We start from the raw sequence: 22,246 nt of genomic DNA, 5'->3' as shown, positions 1-22,246 counted from the left end.
TCGGGCTCTGTGCTGAGAGTGTGGAGCCTGCTTGGAATTCTCTCTCTTCCCCTCTCTCTCTGCCTCTCCCCTGCTCGTGCCCACTCTCTCTCTCAGAAATAGACTTAAAAGCGTAACACTGACGCACCACATCATAGAACACCTCCTAGTTTCTCTTTATTTTGCCAAATTATATCCACTTTGCAATCTACAACACTGTCTGTACTTCATGGCATACCTCTGAACTATACACGGAGTCTTTTATGGGAAAACAGTGGGTTGAATGGAGGAAAAAACAGAACAGAACACATTCAGGTAAATGTGAATCCAGAGCATCTCTGCTAGGCTCACTTTCACCTTCCCTGAGAAAAAAAGAAGGAAAAAGACTTCGTTACAAAAAAACGGGACACCTGACCAGCCTGTAGGTCTGTCACCCATGCGCTGGAAGTTGACCTCGAGGAAAGGGAAGGCAAAACATCCCTTTTCTCACGGACGCCTGAAATGAAGTCCGATTTGGGTCTGAACACCACCTCTTTGAGAATGAGGCCAGCTGCCTGCATCTCCTGCGGTGGAACAGAGGGGCTGGAGCTCAAAGAAGCCAAGGAAGGCAACGTGCCAGGTGACCGGACCTGTCACTCTCCCTCCGCACGTTAAGAAGTGGCCGAGGAGGCACAATGACGCATAAGGACAGACTGATGAAAACACTAGCGGGCGTCCCTGGATCCGCAGAGATGATGGGGACACCACGTCCTGCCTCTGAGAGGTAGAGCCCCAAGCCTTCTCAGAACCCCACTGTGGAACTCTCTAGAGAGAGACACGGCTGCAGGTGGCTATCATCTGTTCCTCAGCCCAATCCTCCTGGCACACAGAAGCCGAAAGGGAAGCCTAGGAAAAGGCACTTGCCCACCTTGGGGAAACCAGGTAACTTCAGCACACATTTCTAAGCGTCCCTGGGCTTTCTGAGTAGGTCAAGTTCTTGAAGACCACTGAGGTCCATGAGTCTCTCGAGCGCCTCATGCACCCGAGCCCTCTCCCGTATTTCCAAGGAAAACAATCCAGGGGGAGCAGAACTAGATCACGGGCACTTACGGGCACATGTGTGCACACAGGGCTGGTGATGGCCAAGCGGCTGCTGGGAATGTCTGGTGGGTGCCCCGAGGAAGTCAGCAGTCGGCTCTTATCGGCCCCTGTTCCAGATCTCGCAGGCACTGGCCCTGCCATGTTGTGGGTCTGCATCTGCCAGAGCCAAGGACGACTTGACGTTTGGGTTTTCCTGGGGCGGGGGCGGGGGCGGGGGGTGACTTTTCTAAGCAGGCAGCTTCCGGGTCCTGGGGGTGGCCCAGAGGTGGTATCGTCACAGCCCTACGCCTTTGGGTCCCTCCTGATCGATACTGGCATCAGGGCCCTTGTGACAGCTGCCATTCTTGTCACAGTTCTGAAGCCCTGGAGCTTTTCATGACTTACTTGAATATCTTCAACATAAGAGAATGCTCTACGATCCGACAAGATATCCCCAAGAGGATGCAGCCGCTTCATAGCCTTCTTCCCTGGGATTTCAGAGGATGCTCTTTCCACTTAATAGGTCACACTGAATACAATCTTAGGTGTCTCCTCATTCATCAGTGTAGGCACCTGCTACTTACCACGCAAGGACACTTCTACAACACGACTTACATTCTCTTGAGGCAACAGATACATGTGCTTGGTTGGCCCCATGCCTGGCGTCTCCCGAGTGCTTACTTGCCATGAAATGTTATTCGTGTCTCCCCCTGCATTGAGCCCAGCACACAGCAAGAGAGCAGAATGATTTCCTCAGAAAGAACACTGCGTACACGCTTAGAAAATTGGACAGAGACCAGTGTCATGGTCAAGAAGAGAACATGGGTTTCACTCTCTGTTCTTGGAAATGTCAGAAAAATCCTCTAAGCCTCCAATTCCACATTTGGGAAATGGGGAGAGTGAACCAGGTGGCGTCCAAAGATCGAAACTATTGTTCTGGCCATCTTCAATTAACTCGGCGCGTTACGGGCCGAGCGGCTCTCTTGAGTTTTATATTTTAATTGTTCATCGAGAACGTGCGCCTGTCCGTCCACAAGCAGGGCCATGCTGTGCGGCTGATGAGAGCAGCAAAATGAACTTTCCAGAAACGTGTGTCTCTTCTCCTCTTTGGGAGCAGTGACAGGATCTGTTCCAGAAGTTTTGCATCCCCGTGCATACTGGGCGTGCCTACTTTGGGGACTTACCTTGAGAAGCTGCTGGAGATCAGCCAGAATGACATCCCCTCAGTGGGAACGGGAAGGATTCTTTCCGGGCAAAAGTCCACATAAAAGAGAATCATGGTGTTGGACCATCATCAAAGAGTCGCTCTTCTTTTTCTCTCTCTGTCTCTCTCTCTCTCTTTAGAAATTCTAACATTTCGACATTATAGAATTTCCTGTCAGAGACACTATTTTCAAGCAAAACTTGCCACCCAGGACATAGGGTGATGTCACGCTTACCACCAATCCCAGTTTTCAAGAGCAAAGGAGGGAACAGTGAAATCACAACTCTTCCCGAGCAAAGAAAACTATAGGCTGTAGCACACATTGTGCGTGTGCTTATGAAACTCTCCAACCCACACTCAGAGCCTCGTTCACAAACTTCCATCAAGTGTTCGTATATCCCAGGCATCCCTCAGAGATGCCGCGGGTCCAGCTCCAGACCACCACAAGAAAAGCACACACTGCGATACAGCGAGTCAGAGGAATTGTTTTGTTTCCGTTGCATATAAAATGTATGTTTCCGCTCTCCTGCAGTCTATTAAACGTGCAATAGAATTCTGTCTAAAAAACAACGTACATCCCTAAATTAAAATACTTCATTGCTTACAAAATGCCAACCATCACCTGAGCTTCCTGCGAGTCGTGTCTTCTCCGCTGGGGGAGGCTCTTGCCTGGATGTTGATGGCTGCTGACCGAACGGGGTGGTCGGTGCTGAGGGTCAGCGTGGCTGTGGCAATTTCCCAAAATAAAACAATGAAGACGGCCGCATCGATGGACTCTTCCTTTCATGAGTGCTTTCTCTGTAGCAGGGGACGCCGTTTGATAGCATTTTACCCACAGGAGGATTTCATCCACACTATCAACCTAGCGGATGGGATAGAAACAGATCCTTCTGATTCTTCTGGATCCTTCACGGTCATTTCAACAGTCTTCGCGGCATCCTCACCGGGAGTAGATTCCATCTCAGAAAACCACCTTCTTTGCTCACCCACGAACAGCAACTCCTCACCTGCTCACGTTTTATGACATGACAGCAGTTCTGTCCCATCATCAGGCCCCACTTCTGATCCTAGTTCCCCTGCTGCATCTATTTCCTTCCCTCAAGTCTCGAACCCCTCCACGTCATCCGGAAAGACTGGAATCGACCTCTTCCAAATTCTTAATAATGCTGGCATTTGGAGCTTTCCCCGTGAATCATGAATGTTCCCCGTGGCACCTAGGACGGTGACTCCTTCCCGGAAGGTTTTCAATTTACTTTCCCCAGATCCATCAGAGGAACCACTCTCTATGGCAGCTAGAGCCTTAAGAAGCGTTTTTCTTTAACAGTAAGATTTGAAAGTCAGAATGACTCTCTGATCTGCAGAACGGATGTTCTGTTAGGAGACAGGAGACAACATTAATCTCACTGTCCAACTGCATCAGAACTCTTGTGCAATCAGACGCACAGTCAATAAGTGACAATATTTTGAAAGGAATCGTTTCTATCTCTGCGCAGGCCTCAACAGCGGGCTGAAAACACTCAGCGCGCCAAGCAGTAAGCAGATGTGTCCCTCCCCGCACTTCCACGTCGGGACGACGGCCTCCTTCCTCAAACCTCCCGGAACCACCTCCGCTCGCTTCAGACTCGTCCTCTGCAGGCTCCTCACCTCTGTCAGCCTTCACGGGACTGAAGAGTCAGGGCCTCGCTCTGGCTTAGGCTTCTCCGAAGGGAAGGCTGCGGCCGGTTTCATCTTCTGTCCAGCCCACTAAAACGTTCTCCGCATCAGCAAGAAAGCTCTTTGGTTTTCTTATCTGTTGTGTGTTCACCGGAGTAGCGCTTTCAATTTCCTTCGGGAGCTTTTCCTTCGCTTCCACAACTTGGCTGTTTGACGCAAGAGGCCTTCCTTCCAGCCGTTCTTGGCTTCTGACATTCCTTCCTCACTAAGCACAATCACTTCTCACTAAGCGCAATCACTTCTAGCTTCTGATGGAAAGTGAGAGGCGTGTGACTCTTTTGTTCACCGGAATACTTAGAGAATATAAGCTGGCCTCGTATCAATCCTGTCACGTCTTGGGAGCGGGGAACCCAAGGAGAGGGACTGAGATGAGGAGATGGCTAGTTGGTGGAGCGGTCAGAACACGCACAACATTTACCGATTAAGTTCGCAGTCTTAGATGCACACAGTTCATGGTGCCTAAAAACAATCACAATAATTACATCGAAGGTCACCGATCATCGTAACAAGTACAATCTTAATAAAAAAAGTTCGAAATATTGTGAGACTTGCCAACATGTGACACAGAGACACGACGTGAGCAAATGCTGTTGGAAGATGGTGCTGGTAGACTTGCTCAACCCAGGGTTGCCCCAAACCCTCAATTTGTTAAAAAAAAAAAAAAAGGAGGGGGGTGGATATCTGCGAAATGCAGTAAAGCCAAGTGCAAGGAGATGACGTATGACTGTATTTAGAATAGTAAATGCAGGGACGCTGGCTGGCTCAGTCAGTGGAGCATGCGGGCTTTTGATCTCGGGATCATGAGTTGGAGCCCCACGTCGGGTGTAGAGTTACTTAAAAGAACTTAAAAAAATAAAACAAAATAGCGGATGCAAAATTCTAATATTTATAATATGTTTAGTTAGCCGAATTACATCTGTCTACCTCACTAGTCTGAAGGTCTAGGACAGGAGTCCGTCCCCCTTTTCTTACTCAAACGCACTACGGTGCCCGGAAGCCAGCAGCACAGCAGTCAAGTGTGGAGAATGAGCGAGTGAATACGTGAATTGAATGGCTGGCTGCAAAGGGAGCTGTTTGACTGAGACAGGAACTGTTGTAGGAAGGCAGAGGTGAAAGAAACAGAAAATCTACACAAATAAACCAACATAAAAAGCACAGCAGTATGGCTTCACCGGTACCCATCCCATAGAGTATTTTTTAAAGTAAATGTGAGCTGTACGTAGAGCAACTGGGCTGACCGTGCTTTGTTATACCACAATGCTGGCTGGAGACCTGTCCCAATTTCGGACACAGGAAAAGACTATTTAAGAAACACAGTGGCTTGGGGCGCCTGGGTGGCTCAGTCAGGTGAACATTCAACGCTTGACTTTGGCTCAGGTCATGATCCTGGGGTCGTGGGATCAAGCCCCACTTCAGGCTCCAAGCTGAGGGTGGAGACTGCTTGGGATTCTCTCTCTCTCTCTCTCTCTCTCTGTCCCCACCTCTCTCTCTGTCCTTCCACCCCCTCTCCAAGATAAACAATAATAAAAAATTTTAAAAATGATAGCTCATGAAAGAGAGGAAGGAAGGAAGGAAAGAAAGAAAAGAAAAGAAAAGAAAAGAAAGAAAGAAAGAAAGAAAGAAAGAAAGAAAGAAAGAAAGAAAGAAAAAGAAAGAGAAAGGAAACACAGTGGCTTGATTTGCATAAGGGCAACTGACTGAGTCAGTAAGAAATGCTGAGTTATTGACATGCTGAGTCAATGAACCGGGATCTGAAAGGGGAGTGGGCTGGGGTGCAAAGACCCAGCCCTCAACTGGTTCCTCAATCCCCTGTTGATTCTTATGAACGTGATATCGAGTCATCGCTCTGACTATAACCCATCTCCTCCCTGTGACAATTGTTCCCGTGGTACCACGTCTGGGAACCAGTTCCTGAAGCACAACTATGAAAATCGCACACAACGGCACTGTGTTTCAGGTGGGTGTGGACAGCCCTGCTCTCCCGCCGGGTATCCTGCCATCAAAGAAATCATGTTGTTTCTTCTGTTTAAAAAGGGGATCGATCCGTTAACAAAGTTCACAAGCAGCCCACTCAAAATAGTTGATTTTTTTGTTTCGTTTGGGTGTTTTTATACTAAAGGGAGTAAGATGCATGCAGAGTATATCCTGGCACTAGGTTTTTGAAGGCTGTTACCACGGATGGACTTTAGCCATTAGTTTAGTATTTTGCTTTTTGTACATTTCTCCAAGTATTGGTGTTTGTTTATAATAATTAAAGCATGCTTCATCGTCCACAGGCATCGTAGCATCAGGGAGAATGCGAACTTCACAGCGGAAAGATTTCCAGGCTGGGACAAGACCAGGATCGTGGTTCTTCCACCACCAATAACTAGATTGGTCACCGGAGCACCTCACGTGACCCAGATCAGTAAGGACCATTTAACTGTAACTCTGGTTCATTCCTGTAATTTTCCCAGGATCATCTTGGATTTTGTACACTTTTGGTTAAATGCTTTGTTGTATGGCTCCTAGAAATATTTCCTGTCTTTGGGTTAGCCTCTGTAGTTCTTTGTCTTCAGCAAGTTGCTTTCCTTATGGCTTTGACCTTAATAAATAACCCTTGGTATTTTGGAAATCCTCTCTGCCGTGTTTTTAAAAAAAATTTTTTTTTCAACGTTTTTTATTTATTTTTGGGACAGAGAGAGACAGAGCATGAACGGGGGAGGGGCAGAGAGAGAGGGAGACACAGAATCGGAAACAGGCTCCAGGCTCCGAGCCATCAGCCCAGAGCCTGACGCGGGGCTCGAACTCACGGACCGCGAGATCGTGACCTGGCTGAAGTCGGACGCTTAACCGACTGCGCCACCCAGGCGCCCCGTCTCTGCCGTGTTTTTAACTCTTGCTCCCTATCCTGCTTTGTGTGTGTGTGTGTATATGTGTGTGTGTGTGTGTGTGTGTGTGTGTGTGTGTGTGTTCCATTATCCATCTGATGTTCCATCTCAATCCTAACTCATGGGACCTTAGAATATTTGTCTTACCACAAAGAATAGGAGTATGCTCATTTCAGGAGTTTTCTTTCATAAGAGCTAGGCAACTATAAACTTCTCTGGAAAACTTAGTTACCAGAAAAGTCTTGCAATAATGATCTGTACTGAACGTTTGGTCATTTGCAAAGTAATATGAAGACATGCATAGTTATTAAGTATATTTGATAATAAAAATATACGGCAATGTTAATCATTAAATTATTCCCCATAATTTTCATGAATTCCACCCCCTCACACACATGTGCACACTTCAAAGCTCTAATAATTCCAAGATGAAATTAGAGAGTTTAATGTCTTAGACATTATCTTAATGTAGATGAGTGATTCTTGTTGCGTTTGTGGACAATTAAATGTCACCACAGCCACCTATACAACCGGGAAACGACAGGACAATTGCCTAGACAGAAAAGTGAATGGTGGCACCAAAATTTCACGTCTGCGTTGGTTTTATTTCTCCATTCTGTGATACTCTCTGCCCTCCTTCCATTTTAATATTTGTGGAGAGGGCAGGCTGTGCACGGTCAAACCAAAGATCCTCAGCTCCCTGGTGGTAGTTTCTAAACCCGTGTGTACATCAGAATTTCTTGGGAAGCTTCATAAAAACACAGGGTTTTCTGGGACGCTGCCCCAGAATCTGTGTCTGCAGAGTGCAGAGCTGGCCCTCAGTGGACAGCGGACAAGTGCGTGGGGACCCAGAGACGCCCCGTGTTGCTGTAGGATGCTGGACAGTGTCCACCACTGACAGTAAACCAAATGGAAGCCCACTGGTCTGTCAAATTAATTAGCAAAGGGACTCTCTGAAACATATTTTAGATGTTGTACTGCCAAGGATGTTACAACCACCCACTGGGCTTTCAGACTGACACATGACACTCATATTTATGACCAACAGGTCCTCACTAACTAGACGAGCGACAGGCAACCCAAACGTCGCGGATTCACAGCGGGAATCCTGGTGTTCCCTTTCAGACATGCTTCGTCCCCACTGATAATACCTGCACCTTCCTTTCAGGGCTCGGATCCGAACATGGGGGACTTTTCTGGACGCCTGTCTTCCTCTGGCCACATCCCGTCCCCTGGTTCTGACTCTGACTTCTTTCCCTCCTCTGTACCTGTTCTGCACCACCGCCATCTGGGCTCAACCACCGGGGCAACCCCCCAACTGGTTTCCTCACCCTCTCCCGGCGTGGCGTGGTGGTTAGAGGCCCAAACTGCACCGCTGGTGTGAGTCCTGGACCTGTCACTTTCCAGTTTCGTGACTCAAAGGCCATCTTTTGGTCCCTCCAACCCGCATTTGCACAATGCATGAGGCTCCCTCTGGCCGCAGGCTTGCTACACTTGTACGCTCCCTCCGTCCAAAGGCTTGCTCAGACTTTCTCAGAGCTGTTTCTTTCATGAGGTTGGTTCAAACATAACATTCAAACTGAGTACTTTCCTGATCCCTCTTTTTAAAACCGCAACCCACCCAGAGGCACCTGGGTGGCTCAGTCGGTTAAGCATCCGACTCTTGGTTTGGGCTCAGGTCACGATCTCACGGTTTGTGGTCTTGAGCCTCACATCGGGCTCTGTGATGACAGTGCGGAGCCTCCTTTGGATTCTCTCTCTCTGTCTCTGCACCCCGCTGGTGCTCTTGACAGAAAGAAAGAAAGAAAGAAAGAAAGAAAGAAAGAAAGAAAGAAAGAAAGAAAGAAAGAAAGAAAGAAAAGAAAGAAAGGAAGGAAGGAAGGAAGGAAGGAAGGAGAAAGAAAGAAAGAAAGAAAGAAAGAGAAAGAAGAAAAAGAACAGAATAAAATAAAATAAAATAAAATAAAATAAAATAAAATAGTAACCCACCCTCTCACATCTGTGCCCCTGGCCCCCGCTTTATTCCACTTCACAGCACCCACTCCTTGGCAACAAGCCACATATTCAATTAGCTGCTCTCAATGGTCCAGTTCCGCACCCAGAGATGTTCACTGTACCAGGGGAGGGATCCGTTCCAGCCCGCTCCCTGTTGCGGTTACAGCCATGCCCAGCACAGAGCAGGTACCGAGGACACACGCATTCAACGTCGTTAGAAACTTTTTCTCAACTCTTCAGTTCTGTGCCTTTACTCGGACATTTCTTTGAGTCACCACGGGGAGGAAAATGATTCACGTCCTCGGCAGACAGTTTGCAAGGCCTTCGTCTTGTCTATAAATTCACTAGGAGGGTTCATCAGTAGATTTCACCTTCTCCTTCCTGTACTTAGAGGCTCCTTCTTGCCTCAAGGATAAAAAAAAAAAAAAACTGGCTTACGTATCATCAGATAGTACCCTGAGTTAACGGTAATCAAAAGCTGACCATCTGTTCTTACTTTCTCCTTGCATTTTGACAATAACTACTCTCCCCTCTGGTAGCGGGTGCCGAGGTTCACTCTGAAAAGGTAGCAGCAATTAAGGGAAATCAAAACACATCGGTTATGTCGTGAAATCAGTATTAAAACAAACGTCTCTGAACCAGTCGTACATTCCAAAGGGGCTTTATAAATATGCACCACAAAAACCTCACGGAGACGCCCGAATCGTGTGTTCACTTGTGATGCTTAAAGTATTTTTTTCTTTTATTATAACCATACACTGTAGACAAATAGGCAATTAGCTGTCTGTTATTCCTCTTGGCAGCAAATGCCCTTTTTTTTTTTTTTTAAATGAACTTGACCTCAGCCTTACCAAAAGCTGCCAACGGTTAATTATCAAGAAAACAGCTTCAGTCATTGAAACCTTACTCATCTTGGAATGTACCAGTTGGGACCATTTTCATCTTTCGAGGGATCTTGAAATTCCTCAGTGTAGAAGGAACTTTGCTTACAGGATTAACCAGGATAAAACATAGAAGAATCGTTAACACGTCCGAGACTTCTATGATAGTGAAGCACGTGACTGATAAAAGTAGAATGTATTATTGGGATCCCAGCATCTTTATTTAGTTTTGTCTGTTCTTGGCATTCACTTGAGCCATGATAACGCAAGCAAAACAGAGCAGAAATTGAGTAACTTGAAGGCCTGTTATAACCTCTGGAGCCCAGAACATCTAGAAAGATCCTCTTGGCTGTTTCGTCACGTACTTGACCGATCACACACGTGCCAGTAAAGGTTAAGTCAATATATTTATCTCCTATGATCGCACTGCAATATTTTGGTCAGTATCTAGGAGAAAATGCTTGCCCCAGAGCCCCAAACAGCCACACGTACCTCCAGTACAATGCCCGGGGAGCTCTCACATTTTCTTTGCTTTTTAACTTTTTTAAGTTCATTTATTTTGAGAGAGACAGAGACAGCTTGAGTGGGGGAGGGGCAAAGAGAGAAGGAGAGCGACAATCCCAAGTAAGCTCTGCACTGTCAGCGCAGAGCCCAATGCGGGGCTCGAACTCACGAAACCGCTTAGATCGTGACCTGAGCCAAAACCGAGAGTCGGACGCTTGACTGACAGAGCCACCCCGGCGCCCCTCGCGTTTTCTATACCAACCTTGGGGGTAGTCTGTACACTGGAAGGTAGAGTTGCCCCAGTTTGGATCAAGTCGGTTGGGTGACCACTGCCCAAAAGCTCCGACTTTGTTTTATGTATGAAGTGACAGTGGGTATAAAAACTGCATCAGGACTTTCATCTACTCACAAACCACCATCATAAATTCACCCACAAATAACCCCTTCCTTACAGAAACTGCAACCCAATCAGGGTGACCTGTGGCCAGAGCGGAGAAACCAAATTCTAACCAGGTCATGGTTACCTTGGAACCACGTACGGCTGACTCTTTTCTGACCATTTGTCTCCCGACTGTGCGGGCCCAAATTCTGTCGTTGTTGGAGTACCTGTTATGTCTACACCACTGAAGCAGCAGGGAAAGTTTCATAAAGGAGGGTTGTTTTCTGAGCACGGGGAGAAAAGGTAGCAACTGACACACACACACACACACACACACACACACACAGACACGAGCATAAAAAAGGCGTTAGAATTTGTATCAATTCTATCATTCACTGGGGTGGGTGCACTGGTCCTTTGAAGAGCTGGTTTATTTATGACCTACCTGTCCTGATCCACCATATACAATGGGGTCTCCAGGAAAAATGAAATATGACTTATACAGAGTTGTACACGAACCTGCCACTCAACGAAGTAAAACTTGGTTTTGCGCACAGCAGTCAACTACATGAGCTTAACTGGCATAATAAAGCTTATCAGCCTACCTGTCATGTTGCAATATACGAGAGCAGGTTCCAGAGGGCCACTTCCATCGGAATCGATATAGTAGAGCCCTGAAGAGTCTCCTCTGTGCTTGTGGGCTTCACAGGACTGCTCGTACAACGCTGAAAAGGACAGGGATCTCAGCCAGGGGCAGCAATAAGATGGGGCCCTCCATGTTGTTAATTACGCGATACTTGCCCCAGTGACACTCATTCTGCATTGCTCTCGGGGGCATTTTGGCTAGAGGAGTGTTCCCCTGCTCCGATCAGGCAGCATGAATACTCTGAGGCACGGAGCAAAACATGTTAAGAGGTATCTCTGTGCGGCTCTGAACCCTGCGTGCTCTAGAAACGAGACTCTTTCCAGAGCCATGGTAACTGGACTTATACAGTCTAATTTTATTCTGCCCCATGATATCTAAGCATCTGAAGGGCGCTGGCTTCATCTCCCTAAGTGATCTGTTATTATCTAATAATCACGGTCATTTTTTAAATCGCTCAGTAATTATACTCTCTGTTTACTTAAAACACTCCACACGGGCAACGCATTGTTTTCAAGATGGGTTTTGCAAAGCACCAGCTTTTCTTCGTTCAGCGTTTAAAGTGTGTTTTAAAAGGAAATTTCCTTAAGTGCTTTGCCAAGGATTACTCAAGAAAACTGAAATTAAAAAAAAAAAAAAAAAGCGTATACACGTGAAACATCTCTTTGTAAGTTCAATGTATCCTGATTCTTAGTTGAATTTTTTATGTGTGCAATAAATGCTTTGCTAGCACATGGCAAGTGATTAACATCTGCAGATAATGGACTTAATTAATATTCAGCCTAAGCTGAAATGAGTAATCAGCCGAGCAGTGTCTCCCGTGCACATCAGTCACCGCCTCGAGAGGAAAGACCCTTTGAAAACCTGAAAAGCAGCTAACGGCCACCAGGAAAGAAATGCATCACTGCTTCTGGCACAGCGTGGACTGGATCTTTAAGCCACCCTAAGGATGAGGTCCGGCATTCAGGAACACAGACTCAGGAAGTGGCTAGCCAAGATCCACCACCAAGAATGATCCCGGAAGGGACAGAGAGGGCAGAGTGGGGGCCCAGAACTGATGCCCTTCTCCACTCACTGGGTTATCTACATTTTAAAACTCGGCCGATTTCCAAGAATGAAGCAAAACCCGGAGAGGGGGCGGGGTGGGGCAGAGGGACTGTTTTTCTCCCTTCGCACAGAAGAAGAAGATCAAAGGAATGTTTGCTTGTCCGGGGGATGTTACAAAAGAAAACATTCTTTTATTAAATACGGCCAGGTGTCAAATGGGTCAAATGAGATCGGCCCAAATCAATAGCACGCCTATTACCATCGACTCTGGTGGCTACAGACACACCATGGATTGCTTTCCCAACAGCGTTGGCTTGCATTTTGCCCACTCATGTTTACGCTTCTATAAATACGTAGCCGTGCTTGCAACTGCCCTGGAAAAGTGTCCAGAGGGATACACACAAAGTGACGACAGTGCTTACGTTTGGATCGGGGCTGGACCCGCCTGGGGAATGAGGGTAGAGGAGGAAACACCAGGAAGGCACCTGCGTGAATCGTGCACTTACACCGGAAACTAACGGCCTTACGAACCCTCACTGTGGAACTGGAAATCTCTCCCTTTCATTTTGGTCTACTGTTAGAGTATCACAACAAAGTCAATGCAGTTATTAGACCAAATCAAATTACTAAGGCCACAAGTGAAAGACTCCGTATAATACACCTGTTAATTTTCCAATCAGAGTTGTTTGGGATGATGGTTAAATCAGTTACCGGCAACACCGTAGCAATCATTCCTCGGTCATTAACCTTCAGTAGGTATCCGCTTTGTGTAAGACACCTTGCTGGGTGCAATCTGTGGCAGGGGGAGCACTGTACGTAAGGGACCGCCCCCATTCTCAGCCGTGACTCTGGACAAGTCACCGAGCCTCAGACATCCCAGATGTCCAGCTCCTTCCAAATAAAGAGGTGCCTTGGAAAATTCTTACTTGGCACCATAAAAGCAAATGCAGGTACAATTGCTCTGGTTGAACTTATGGGGTGTTTAGTGGGGTGAGTCGCCGCCCTTTGACTGCAAGAGCCTCCCGGCTCTTCTGTGGAACATCCCGGGCCGGAGGCCAAGGCTTCTCGGCCCAACGCTGATGCCTGCTGCTTTGGGGTTCAATCCGCACAGGCTGGAAACTTGACAACCCGTGCTCTGCCTCGGTGAATGTTCACGGCAGGCTGTTTTCTCTAAAGACCCAGGGCGGGGACACGTGCTAAAAAGAAGGGGCTCAGAAACGTCGGCAGTGATACGCCAAAAAGGAAAAGTAGAATAAAACCATAAACAACGAAAGCCAAGAGTTAGACAGCAATGAGGACCTCAGGGGCTCTGTGGCAAGCCTCTGGTCGGTAATGAATTTGGGGTCACTCAAGTTTGGTTGGCTGTGGCCTTCGGAGAATGATTCTTCAGAAAAGAGCCTGGTGTTCAAGATGGAAGACATGGGGATGGTTCAAGGCGGTCGGGAGCCCTGGCCGGCAGCTGTGGGACCTTGATCGAGGCACCTGACCTCTCTCTTTCCTAAGTGCACAATGTAGAACACTCACCTTCTAGGATGATTTTGAGGATCAAAGGAGTAGAAACATGCAGAGAACTACAGAAAGCTAGGATCCCACAGGCACATGGTAAGCTTCCAGTGCATTCACCACCGCCATCATCAAAGAGCATCACGACCGTGAGGGACCTGGACGTTTACCCGGCCTCTGGCTGACTCTAGAAACCCTACCATGTTAACTCTCATCCTGTGCCCCTTTCTGCAACACCCCCAGCATTAGATTTTATAAATACTGACATTCAGTAACTCATCCTCTCTTTACTTCGGCAGACAGGACTGGAGAACTAAAACCGGGTCCGACGTGAGGAACAGAGTAACGTGATCATGCTGTCTAGATTGTTTCTCGTATTGGGGGTTTTTATTACATTTTATTTTCCTATATTTATTTTTCTTTGCCTGCTGCTTTCTTTTTTTTTTTTTTCCATCCTATTTGATACTGCGTATTTCTGTAAACTGCCTTGACATCACTAGGAAATAAAACTGATTAAAAATAAACCAGGCACGGGGCACCTGGGTGGCTCAGTCGGTTAAGTGTCCGACTTCAGCTCAGGTCCTGATCTCGCGGTTCGGGAGTTCGGGCCCCTCGTGGGGCTCCGTGCTGACAGCTCAGAGCCCGGAGCCTGCTTTGGATTCTGTGTCTCCCTCTCTCCCTGCCCCTCCCCCACTTGCGCTCTCTCTGTCTCTCTCAAAAATTATCTCACCAACCATGAGTTCATGACACGAACCGAAATCAAGTCGGATACTCAACTGACTGAGCCACCCAGGCACCCCTAAATATGTATTTTTTGTTAAGAAAGATAAAATGTTAAGTCTTACCAGAAAATGTACCGAAAAACCATACAGGGGTGGGGGGGAATGCTGAGCTCTGTCTGAAACTTGATAATGCTTAAGTTTTGTTTCTTTAATAAATCAGCATTTGACAAAAAAAAATTAATAAATATTCTAAAAATTAAAAAAAAAAAGAAACCAGACAAAAATTGGTCTCTAAAAACTTGTTTTTGTTGTTACTTCCCAGAACGTGGTTGCATAGACACAGACACATATACACGAAATAATGAAAAGGAAAGAAGGGGGCACCTGGGGGGCTCAGTCGGTTAAGCCTTTGACTCTTGCTTTTGACTCAGGTCAGGATCTCACGGTTTCACGAGTTCGAGCCCGGCATCAGGCTCTGTGCTGAAAGCCTGGAGCCTGCTCGGGATTCTCTGTCTCCCTTTCTCTCTGCCCCTCCCCCACTCATGCTCGCACTCTCTCTCTCTCTCTCTCTCTCTCTCTCTCTCTAATAAATAAACGTTAAAAAAAAAAAAAAGAAAGAAAGAAAAGGAAAGGAGAACTGCATGGAAACCAGGACAGAAGAGGGAACAGGCAGGGTGTGGGGCTTACGGGAATGGCAGGTCGCGCCCAGGTAACCAGTGTGCGCACAGTCACAGGAGAAGGTGTCCCAGGACTGGGAACATTCGCCCCCGTGTTCACAATAGCTGGGCAAACACCTACAAGAGAACACACACAACCGTTACTTCCCACATTCAGTCAGGAGAAAACGTGTATCTTCACCGACACGTTACAGCGAAAGACAGTAATGACAGTGGCTTGAAGAGAAAAATTGCAACATGAACAAAAATTGTTAGATCTGTCAAGAAGGTTTCCTAAGGCGATACCCACGACCAACTAAGAAACCCATCAGATGCTGCCAATTGTCACGTATTTGCGACAGATAAATTTTCTACCCGTTGCATTATCAAAAAATGTGTTTGCTTTTTCACGAATAAGGCAAGATCCATTTCATTACATGACCCGAGATATAAACTGCTAGCAATGGCCACGGGCAGCCACAATTGTTCCCCTCCCTGCTTCCGTGTCCTTGAACTGGGACCTACGGATCCTTCCACAGAGAGGCATTCCTCTCCACCTTGAATCTGGGTTGGGCATGTGACCAGCTCCGACAGATGGGACATCAGCAAACAGATACAGCAGAGGCTAGAATTTGGGAGATGAAAGACCTACCCCCGGAAAATCATAATACATTGATGACAGAAACCGAAGACAACACAAACAGAAAGACATACTATGCTCATGGATTGGAAGCACCCTGTTCGTACTACCCATGTCCATACTACCCAAAGCAATCTACAGATTGAATGCAATCCCTATGAAAATGCCAATAGTACTTTTCACAGAACCAAAACAAAAAATCCCCAAATTTGTGTGAAACCACAAAAGACCCTGAAGAGTCAAAACAATCTTGAGAGAGAAGAACAAAGCTGGAGATCTAATTCTCGATTTTAAACTATACTACAGAGTTGTAGTAGTCAAAAGAATACGGTACTGGCACAAAAACAGACACAAAGATCAATGCAACAGAAGTAAGAGTGCAGAAATAAACCCACATGTATATGGTCAATTAATCTATGGCAGAGGAGGTAAGAATATACAGTGTCGAAAAGACAGTCTCTTCAATAAATGTTGGGAAAGCTGGACCGCCACATGTGAAAGTATGAAACCGGACCACGTTCTTACACTACACATAAAAATGAACTCAAAATGGGTTAAAGACCTAAATTTGTGGCCTGAAATCGTAAAACTCGTAGAAGAAAACACAGGCAATAACCTCTTGCACATCAGACTTACTAATACTTTTCCTCAGGCAAGGGAAACAAAAGTAAAAATAAACTATTGGGCCTACATCAAACTAAAACGCTTCTGCACAGAGAAGGAAGCCATCAACAAAACAAAAAGGCAACTTATTGAATGGAAGAGGATATTTGCAAGTGATAGGTCTGAGGAGGGCTTAATAACCAAAATATATAAAGAATTGGTACAACTCAACAACAACAACAACAAATAATTCAATTAAAAAAGGAACACAGAATCTGAACAGACATGCTCGCAAAGAAGACATCCAGATGGCCAACAGACTCATGAAAAGCTGCTCGACATCACTCATCATCAGGGAAACGCAGATCAAAACCACAGTGAGATACCACCTCAGACCAGTCAGAATGGCTCGTACCAAGAAGACAAGAAATAATAAATGTTTAGAAGAATGTGGTGAAAGGGAGCCCTTGTGCACTGTTGGTGGGAATGTAAATTGGTCCATCAACTATGGAAACGGTCTGGAGGTTCTCCAGGAAAGTGAAAATAGAAATACCATAGGATCCAGTAATGCCACTTCTCAGCATTTACCCAAGGAAAACAAAAACATCAATTTGAAAGGATACGTGCACCCCTATGTTTACCGCAGCAGTGTTTATAATATCCAGACTATGGAAGCAACTTAAGTATTCATCCATACGTGAGTGGATAAGGAAGATGTCGCATATATACACAATGGTATGTTACTCGACCATAAAATAAATGAAATCTTGCTATTTGATACAACAGGAATGGACCTAGAGAGTATTATGCTAAGTGAAATAAGTCAGAAGGGGAAAGACAAATACCAGATGATTCCACTTATATGTGGGATCTAAAAAACAAATACGTAGGGGCGCCTGGGTGGCTTGGTCAGTTAAGCGTCCGACTTCGGCTCAGGTCATGATCTCATGGTCCGTGAGTTCGAGCCCCGCGTCGGGCTCTGTGCTGACAGCTCAGAGCCTGGAGCCTGTTTCAGATTCTGTGTCTCCCTCTCTCTCTGCCCCTCCCCTGTTCATGCTCTGTCTCTCTCTGTCTCAAAAATAAATAAACGTTAAAAAAAAATTTTAAAAAAACAAATACGCAAACAAAAAACGATAAAAAAAAAAAAAAGAGAACCAGACTCAAATATGAGATGAAAATGGTGGTCGCCAGATGATGGGGGTAGGAGTGGGCAAAATATGTGAGGGGGATTAAGAGGTACAGACTGCCAGTTATAAAACAAACGACAAGGATGAAAAAGACAGCATGGAGAACATAATCAACAGTATTCTAGTAACTTTGCCTGGTTAACACATGGTAACTACACTTCTCCTGGTGAGCCCCATAATGTATATTCTTGTTAAATCACTATGCTGTACACCTAAAATGTACTTTGACAACTGTATTGCAATTAAAAATGTTAAAAATTTTAAAAGTTAACTCAAGGGAGACCATAGACCTAAATGTAAAATACCAAACTCTTAAACTCCCGGAAGACAACAAAACGGAAAATCTAGCTGATCTTGGGTTTGGTGATGACTTTTCAGATACGGTCTATGAAAGAAAAAAAATGGTAATTTAGATTTCATTAAGATTTAAAACTTCGCCATCAATGACATTGTTAAGGGAATGAGGTTACACACCACAGTCTAGGAGACAGTCTTGGCGAAAAACACACTTGACGCAGGCTTGTTATCCGAAATACAGGGGAAACACTTTTATTTTTTCAGTTTATTTATTTACTTATTTATTTTGAGAGAGGGAGGAGAGAGCACAGGGGAGGGGCAGAGGGAGAGAGAGAATCCCCAGCAGGCTCCGTGCTGCCAGCGCAGAGCCCGACACGGGGCTCAATCTCGCCAACCGTGAGATCGATCATAACCTGAGCTGAAATCAAGGGTCGGACGCTTCACCGACCGAGCCGCCCAGGAGCCCCTAGGTAAAACTCTTTTAAAACCCAACGGAAGGCACATGAGCCACCAATTAAAAACTGGCTCACAAGATCTGAGCAGATGCCATACAAAAGAAGATATAAAAATGGCAAATACACGTATGAAAACATGCTCCACATCGGCAGTCACTAGGAAAGTGCAAACCAAAACCTCAGTGAGATGCCACTTCCCACCCACCAGGATGGCCATCATCAGAAAGGTAGAACAGGTGTTGACGGGAATGAGAAGGATCTGGACCCTTCTACGTCGCTGTTGGGACGATAAAATGGTGCTTTAGAAGTCAATCTGGAAGTTCCTCAGTTAGACGCAGAGTCACCACTGGCAGCAATTTCGCTCCTGGGTACACGCCCAACAGAACCGAAAACACGTGTCCACACGAACACCTGCACGTGAATGTTCTTATCGGCACGACTCGTAATAGCCAAAAAGTAGAAACCACCCAAATGCCCACCAAGTGACGAATGGATAAACCAAATCCGTCACAGCCTTACAAAGGAACAGGATATCACGGCTTTGCCAATGATGTAGAAAAGAAGACCCGTGTCAATTCAAAGGTCGAGGACCTGGGTCCCCACAAGCCACACTGCCTCTCAGTTTAAGCTCTAAATACAGTCACTCAAAAGCCTCACACGTTTGCAGGAGCTACGTAACTATTCCCTCTGGAGCTCAAGAAGTCAAAGGGATGAGTAACTTTGGGTTACTTCTACTCTATGAGCAGTGAGCACTGAGCACTCCCTTCCTGTTTGAGAGAGAGATGCTGGAAATGAGCCCAATTTCTTGCCAAGGACGCACAGGCACGCTCTCTGCTGGGCCTTCTGCCATTTGAGTGGGAGACACCTGATTCCAGGCCAAGAACCAGAAGGCGGGCTTCCTGGGAAAACAGAAGGGTGTCTCTTCACCTCCAAGGATTACGAGGCAGGTCACTCCACATCCGGGCCCCTCCCTTCGTGACTGTCGTCCCCGTGTCTTTGGCCCTTTTGGTTCTTCCTTCAATGGCTGCAGTTTCCTGGGCCCTCCCACGCCTGAGGTCGGCTTCGTTACCCCAAACCTCCTGCTTTCCTGGCGGGACCCAGCGTGCACAAGGAAGACCAGAGAGAGGTATGAGCCATAGTGAGAAAACCTTCACGTGTGTGCGTGTGCAGGCACACCAGTGTGTATCTTAACCTGACTTGGATGCCACGCCACCGCCGAAGATTGGTGGGGAACCGGAAGTCTAGCGCCCGGGCTGTGCTCACACGCAGATGAGGACAGCTTAGTCTGTACCAAGTTTCTACGGGAAGGAAAGTTATGAAACCTACACACCACTCATGGGCCAGGTTCCTTCCGGTTTCAGGGAAGATGTTGGCCAGAGTTGATGCGCAGGAGGGCAGTCAGGATGGGGATAGTACTTACCCTGTAAAACATTGCTAAGAGAACAGACTCGAGCCCGGACGAGAGCCAATTCAGGGAATTCATCGGGGACTTTTTGGGCTGCGGGGGGTAAAGTGGGCACAGCTTTACAACAGGGAAGATGAAGATTAAAGCTGGAAATCTGGGTGGGACAGAAGACACGGATGAAGCGTTCGGTGAGCGGGGAAGCGTCCAGCTCCTGAAAGGTGGAACAGAAGCGGGAGCCTCTTCTCCACGGTGAGTGAAAACGAGATCCCTGCTTGGGGATGGAAGCATCAGCAGATGTCATGTTTAAGGTTCTCCCCAACCTAAGGATTTTGTGCCTCTAGGGTTCTCAAAATATCTTAAGACCGAATAACGAAACCTCTTGACTCTGGGCCTCCCAAGATGGTGCTTCTCCATCACTATCCCATCGAGCGGTGAGGTCACCCTTTATCCAGCTGTCCAGGCCAGAACCTGAGGCCCATCCTGACTCATCCTTCTCCGCCACCCCACAGCCTGGCAGCACATCAACTTGTCACGATGTTCCCCAAACATGTACTTGTCACGATGTTCCCCAAACATGTAGGAGCCAGCCCTGTTTTTCTCTTCCCTACTTCGGGCCATCATCCCTTCCCACAGGTAGGCAGCCCCTTCCCCGGCCTCCCACCACACACCCTCTCTCTTCAGCCCACACCCAAACCCTCTCCCCGCTGTGGGCCGTACTGCCTAACTGAAGCCTTCAGAGATGCCTCAGGGAGGCTTAGGTCAACGTCCAGACTTCGGCTTGGCCGCCGGGCCTCTGTGGTGCAGCCCCGCGCAGTGAGGCAGCCCCATCTCTCACCACCCCCTGCTCCTCCTTCTCAGACACCCAACTGGTACAGCAGGCCGTGCTCGAACAGGTAGACTCGTGGCTGCACTTTGGGCTTGGGCACGAGGCTGTACCTTCCCTGGATGCGTATGTAGCCTCTCTCACTTGACGGACTTACCCACCTTGCACCCCACTCTAGATGTCCCTCCCTCCTCTCCAAAAGCCCTGCCTTGTCCCGGAGCGAATCAGGGACCCTTCCTCCATGTCTCCGCAACCCCCACAACCTCAACTACTTATCCTCTCTAAGAGAATAAGCCTACTAATTCTCTCCAAGAAACGACGCGTATAGGGCACGATGGTGCACTTAGCGTCTAGAAGATTAACGCCGGACAGAGGCCAAAGAAGTGGGAAAAGTGGCCCCATCCGTACAATCCAGGCCTAGCGGTGTTCAAGACAGTTGTTCCAAAGAACCCACCGCTCTCCCTGTGTCATGGGGGCCCCGGGGAAGACAGACCACCAGGTGCACGAGTCCTTGTGTGGCTCAGAAAGGTTTCCTACGTCCCATGAGATTTCAAACATCCTTTCATAACCCTACAGTATCGTCGGGCCAGGAATGCTGTTATGTATCATGAATTATGAACTCCCATGCCTGACGGATAAAAGTCATAAAATCATTTGCATTTTAATAATAAATCTCAGCTTTACTGAGCACACTACGACTTGCTCTGGACAGGCAGGGTGTGGGCTGGGAGAGTGGCCGGGCTCAGCACCGGGCAGCCGGCAAGAGCCTGGGTGTGGATGTTTGCTCTGTCGTGTGTTTACGTGAATCTAGTTTGTGGTGCATTGGACACTCAGTTGGTAGGTATGGCCGGAAGGGCTAAGGAGAAATGAACATTTTTAGTAGTGGAGAATAAGGACACGTTTTTAGACGTTAAACCGTTAAAAATTGCAATTATTGACTGTATCGGCCAAAGAGTCAACAGCTCTTTTCACGCCCATGTACGGAGCTGCCATGAACCTCAATTTGTGCCGAAAGGAGGTAACTTAATATGCCAGATGTCTCCATCCATTCTTGGAACATATTTCTAAAAACCATTTTTGCGTGTAATAAGGAAAATCTTTCTATTTGGTGATATATCATATATATATATACACACACCTATACATGCACCACCCACACTTTTGGGGGGCGGCTAAAAGACCTGTGTGCACAAAGGGGCAACATGCATTTCTTATGTCAGAGAAATCACTGTGACCACATCGTGCTTTGGGAGGGAATTCTCCAGGCACCGATCTAACTTCCCACAGACGAACAGAAGGTGAACCATGCACATGAACATCGGCATTAACGAAATCACGTTCTCACGAGTTGATACTTCACGTACTGGAATTCACGGTTTCCTAACACGTTGCCAAATTGCAACGTAACTCGTAGTTTATCGGACATGACGTGGAATTGCAGTGAGCGCTAAACTCGGAACGGATTTGCCGTGGGGCACCTAGGTGGCTCAGTCAGTTGGGCGTCTGACGTCGACTCCGCACGGGGCTCTGTGCTGACCGTGTGGAGCCTGCTTGGGATTCTCTTTCTCCTTCTCTGTCTGCCCCTGCACCCCACTCTCACTCATTCCTCTCTCTCTCAAAAATAAATAAACATCAAAAAATATTTTTTTTAAAGAACCAGATTTACCGCACAAAGCACTTT

At 47.0% G+C, this 22,246-nt stretch overlaps 1 protein-coding gene across 1 annotated transcript in view; it reads right to left on the bottom strand.

The window, feature by feature from the left end:
- The window catches only part of LOC102954982 (contactin-associated protein-like 3), a 194,794-nt gene that overhangs the window by 49,714 nt on the left and 122,834 nt on the right, over nt 1-22,246 (bottom strand). The window contains exons 11-12 of the mRNA XM_042964400.1: nt 15,187-15,293; nt 11,190-11,309 (exon numbers count right to left, since the gene is read on the bottom strand). Coding sequence (XP_042820334.1) covers nt 11,190-11,309; nt 15,187-15,293 — 227 coding nt within the window. The remainder of the gene's footprint in view (nt 1-11,189; nt 11,310-15,186; nt 15,294-22,246) is intronic.

The sequence above is a fragment of the Panthera tigris genome, chromosome D4 (genome assembly GCF_018350195.1).
Source record: "Panthera tigris isolate Pti1 chromosome D4, P.tigris_Pti1_mat1.1, whole genome shotgun sequence".
Lineage (NCBI taxonomy): Eukaryota > Metazoa > Chordata > Mammalia > Carnivora > Felidae > Panthera > Panthera tigris.
Note: the sequence above shows the minus strand (reverse complement) of the source record. Positions and strands in the feature narration are given on the sequence as shown.